The 5,159-nt window shown below is 35.4% G+C and overlaps 1 protein-coding gene across 1 annotated transcript; it reads right to left on the bottom strand.

The window, feature by feature from the left end:
* Nucleotides 1–1,229: 1,229 nt before the first annotated feature.
* LOC135613628 (PI-PLC X domain-containing protein At5g67130-like) lies at nucleotides 1,230–3,180 on the bottom strand. Its single transcript, XM_065110656.1, has 7 exons — nucleotides 3,064–3,180; nucleotides 2,843–2,980; nucleotides 2,354–2,452; nucleotides 1,957–2,260; nucleotides 1,669–1,892; nucleotides 1,512–1,598; nucleotides 1,230–1,436 (listed from the first exon to the last, which is right to left on the bottom strand). Exons 1-7 carry the CDS (start codon nucleotides 3,175–3,177, stop codon nucleotides 1,287–1,289), a joined length of 1,116 nt encoding a protein of 371 aa, XP_064966728.1. The 5' UTR covers nucleotides 3,178–3,180; the 3' UTR covers nucleotides 1,230–1,286.
* Between the last annotated feature and the right edge of the window lie 1,979 nt (nucleotides 3,181–5,159).

Below are 5,159 nucleotides of genomic sequence, written 5' to 3'. Positions count from 1 at the left end.
AATTATCCAAATATCTTAATTATGTATGTTATTATGAATAATATTTTCATTAATATTATCTAGAACTAATTCTTTCAATGTAATCTTATAAGTTATCGTTGAAATCACTTTGATTATTATAGAACCGATACAATAATATAAAATATAGCTTAAAAATACCTTATAAATTAGAAAATATTTATTGCAATTCACATCCCATAAGTCTACCATCATATGTCACTTTGGCAAAATAGTTCAATAGTAAAATTCATTGATTTTTAAATCTAATTTATGCATAAATAGTTTAATAATAATAAAATAATAACTATAATAATTATAAAGCATTAATCGAGTTAAAAGAAAACTTATATGATAGCCTTAATCATGATAAAATATAAATAAAATATTTATGTGACAAATAGGTATTATTTCATAATTTTAAAATATATGTAGGTAAATAACTAAACAAATATCTAAAATAGTAATTAAAATTTAATTATTACAAGTAAAATTTTATGAATATGCCATATGAAAAAACTATAGAAAAATTATAATTTATAAATTTTTAAAATTTAGTATGTAACTCTAAATTAGACCAATCAATCTTGTTTAATTGGGTAGGCCAAGAATTGGACAACTGATAGATTTGAGATAGACATTAGCCTAATTAGGTCAATTAAAATAAAAATTGATTAAAGTAAAAAATTAGTTGAAATTTGACATTTCTCAAATTTAGTTAAAATGAGATTAATTGAATCTAAATCCAATCAAACAATTAAAAATCAAGTCCCATCAAAATAGTAGGTCAAATTGATCAATTTCATGGTTGAGGACCCAAGTAAAAAAATAATAATTTTCTAAGGGTAAAACTATAATTTTGTTGGGATACATATTGAAAATATCTATTTTTTAAAGGGTGGAATTGTTAAGAGGACATCAACTAAAATTTAAACAGTTTAGAAGGGCAAAATAGTCCTTTAAATAGGTCAAAAAGCCCTAATCCCTTCTCAGCCTACGCGTAGTATGCGGTCGACACCGTGCGTGACTATCTATTGCCTATGCGCCAACTATTCGAACTCCCTTTGTGGCCAATTAATCTTTATGGCATTTCCACCATGTCAAAACGTACGACTATCATAGTTATGCAAGTCTTATCGGCCACATATCTCATATACTATTGACCGACGAGCCCTACGGCCATTGCTTAGCTCTCGACCATCGCGCAACCATTGGGTGACCCGCACTGGGCAGAAACAATTTCTGTGCCAAACACAATGCCTTCGAATCCACACACATCCAAAACCAGACTATCTAATGCTGACGGAGATCGAGATGATCACTGCCAACCACAAGTATCGGAGTTGATGTGCAAGAAGCAAAGCGATCGACGAGCCGGAAGAGTCGCCCGTCGGCGCCGGCGGAGGTGGAACTTCGCAGACCCCAAACGAGGCATTTACCTGTGACAAAGAACCGCCATGTGATCCATGAAATTTTAGTGCTTTGATCACCGTGTCATACGATCTCCGACGTACCTTGCAGTAGGCAATGTTGTCGCATCCACAAACCAAGTGCCCGTTGGCTACGTCCGTGGCTTCCGGTGCTCCACCTCCATTACTTCTCTGCAGCGGAGATCACGAGGACGTCATCCCTAACCTCTACAAGAATTTCCAGAAGGAACGCATCACTGACCTTGTAGAAGTCGACGGCTATAAAGTTGGGCCAGCGATTCGCCGACAAGTTATGGCAGGTGTTCAGCATGCTCAGAAGCGGGGCGGAGTTGTGCTTGCAGGCCGTCACAGGGTTTGGAATGGTGGGGAAGTAGTTCATCAGCACCAGCGACCTCGACGTGGTGTTCATGGGCGACGACTCCCCTCGGTTCGGGCACGCGCCTGCCTCCATGCCTCCGTCTCCATCTGCAATAACATCAAACAGGTTGAGGTTTCAGCTGGTGAGCCGTAGGCAACGCCTTCTCCTCACATTGATTCTCCACGATGTACTTCCACTCGTAGGCGATGCCCTCGGATGCTTCTTTGGCGGACTTGGAGGTGAACACCAGCAGGCGCTGGTTTCGGCTGATCATGTCGCTGAGCAGCGGCCAGTCCCCGCCATTCTTGGGCATTCTTGAGACCGGGAACCAGTATTTGAACAGTCCGGAAGCGTTGAAGACTTTGGTGAGGCCCATGGGGGACGTGACGTAGTCCTCGATAATTATCGTGACGACCTCCGAAGGGTTTGCTTCAAGGAAAACCTGGATTTCCTTGAGCACATCGATCGCCGGTTGCTGAAGAACCAGGAAATGGAGTGATTTAACGAAGAAGAAGAAGAAGAAGACCCGAATGATGCATGCAGGTAATGTAACAGTAGCGGGGCTTACGAAGGCAGTGAACTCGTGGCATTTGCCACCGAAGGAGTGGCACAACCAGATGTCATCCAGGAAGTCGTACATGTCCAACATCAACCCCCTTACGCCATTCTACACTCATTGCAGCAAATGGACAATCAGGTGATGTGTCTAATAATCAATCTCATTTACACTATTTTATATCATTGTTTTCTATATAGCTAAGCTACTCATTGCCAAAAAATATCGACGAATAATTGAAGTAAGTTTTTGGTCCAAATCGGATTTTATTTTAATTGAGATAATTAAAATTCTACCACACGTGTAACACATGGCTGCCAGATTCGTGCACGGTGCGTGAGCGGTGGGCCGAGATAGCTCGACTCAGCGCTTCCCGTGCGACGACTCGGTGGGTAAGGCGGGTCGACGGTGACCCATCTTCGACGGTCCTCCGCCGAGTTAAGCAGACAGAATGGTAGAGAAGGAGTAAGAAGAAGATGGTGTCAGTGTTTAAGTGCGTACGTTGAGTTGATCAGTAATGGAGTCCTGCTGGTTCTCCAGGGTGACCACGGGTATTCCGGTGCGCGATTCTGGACAGAGTTTCGCGAACGAGTTGTGAGTCGTCAACCACGAGTACCTATTAAACGGCAAACCGGTCTCCTGTTGCCGAGGGACGGTAAGCAGTGAGGGAAGACGAGAGGGAGAGAGAGAGAGAGAGAAAGAGATAGAGAGGAGATCAAGACCTTCGATTTGGGATCGGAGGGCTGAATTCGCGTGCACCTGAACAATCCGTCGCCGCTGGCGATGCATGCCTCGCAATGCAGCCCGGCGTCGCAGTTTCGATTCGACATGCACATGTGTCCAAGCTTAATTTGATGAACAAAGAAAAGAAGAAATGATACCTATACCTACTGAAACACAAACAATCCATGATAAGGGAGATCGAAATGAGCAAGTGAAAGAACCTTCCCAGCAGCAGCAGGAGAAGTAAGCACTGATAGCTGAAGCAGTAACAGCAGCTGAAGCAGCAAGCAAACTCCCTGTGGCTTAATAACTCTCAAAAACATGTATGCAGCAATGCGTCTGTTCATTGTGACCTTCTCCGCCACCTGTCTTGTATCGTTAGGAATACGGGGGACATAATGATGCTTATAAATATAAAAATTGTAATCAATTTTTTATTATGTAAATTTTTTTAATATAATAATCGAAATCAAACAATGATAGATTAAGATCAAGATTGTTTATAATTTAATATTATTTAAAAATTCTTTATATGATCTAGAAACATACCATGGTCCGATCCGAAGTAAACAATGATAACAACCTACAAGCAAAGAGAACCATACTTGTGTTCTTTTTTTTTCCTATCTAACCACTATAAGTGTTGAAACAAGGACCGATGAAAAATAAAAGAATATCTATGATATGTTAATAACATGTCTTGAGTCATTTGGAGGTCCTGATAAGAGTAAAGGGTTCAGGATAAATAATTAGGAGTCCCTCCGATCATAGTAATCTCCTAAGGAATCATACTAATTCAACTTTCTTTCTATTAGTCGATAATTATAACGAGAATCCAATCCAATCTATAATATATCTTACCAAAATAATCTAACAATCTTTAATTTAGTCTATTAATTGGTAAAATATAAAAGAATTCATAATAAAAATAAAAAAAATAAAAAGATTATTTGAGAATAATTTTACTTAATTAGATTATGAAGCTTAAAAAAAAAAAAGCATGCATACATATGCATGAATTTTATAAAACATGCTAATAAGTTAAATAAATATAATAATAACACATTAAGTGTGACTATCAATGCAGGTCATAGTGACTATATGTTATCAATGTCATATATTTTTTTTATGTATCATAATATTATTAGTCCTTCGTAGTTCAAAATGACCCTTATAATTTATTATATTAATATCATATTATTATTATATTTAATCATAATATGTATATACATAAATATGAACAGGATAGTAGAAACAAATAACTTTAATTATGTAAGTAAAAATATCATTTATAATATCTTTCATAGGTTGTTCAAAAACTTAATTATAAGAATATGTTCTTTTAAACACTTTACGTAAGACCTTAGTGAATAAATTAATAATCAATACAATGTAACTCAAGTTCTTAATTAATAATAATAATTATTATTTATGGACTCTTTCTTTGACCATCAAGTACTTTTATATTATAATGTATCGAATTACTAGAGTACTTGTCATTCTTAAAGAAAAAAACTATCACGATATGTTATAAAGTATTTTCAGTGACTTAGTAATTAAGTCTAATCATATTGAGTCATAAGATAAAATTTTGATGTCATAAAGCTTCATTAGTGGTATCAAAGTATACCACAAATTCAACTTCTATTATTGATAATGTAATAATATATTACTTTATATTTTATTTCTATAAATTGTATATATTCAAGCCATTTAAAATCAATTAATCCAGAAACTATAAAGATACTAGAAGTATAAGAGTACAGGGAAGGAAGTACCATTATAAAATATAAAATAATATTAATATATTAAAATTTTAAAATATGATGAATTATTTGATATCGTCAATATGGTGAAATATTGACATATTAAGCATACACTCAAAATTATTTATGAAGGATTAATATTATGCTTGTAGAATAATATTAATATATTTAGGTATACAACCTTCAAAATAATATCATCCTACTCCATCACATGATCATTTAAAATAAATTCTAATTTAGAATTAAATCTTCTATATGTATCAATATAAATATTATTTTTGTTAATATTATTTAAGACTAAAATCTTTGATATAAATTTAAAAGTTATT

Source organism: Musa acuminata, chromosome BXJ2-6 (assembly GCF_036884655.1).
Source record: "Musa acuminata AAA Group cultivar baxijiao chromosome BXJ2-6, Cavendish_Baxijiao_AAA, whole genome shotgun sequence".
NCBI classification, from domain to species: domain Eukaryota; kingdom Viridiplantae; phylum Streptophyta; class Magnoliopsida; order Zingiberales; family Musaceae; genus Musa; species Musa acuminata.
The sequence above is the reverse complement of the archived record's forward strand: the minus strand, read 5'-3'. Positions and strand labels throughout refer to the sequence as shown.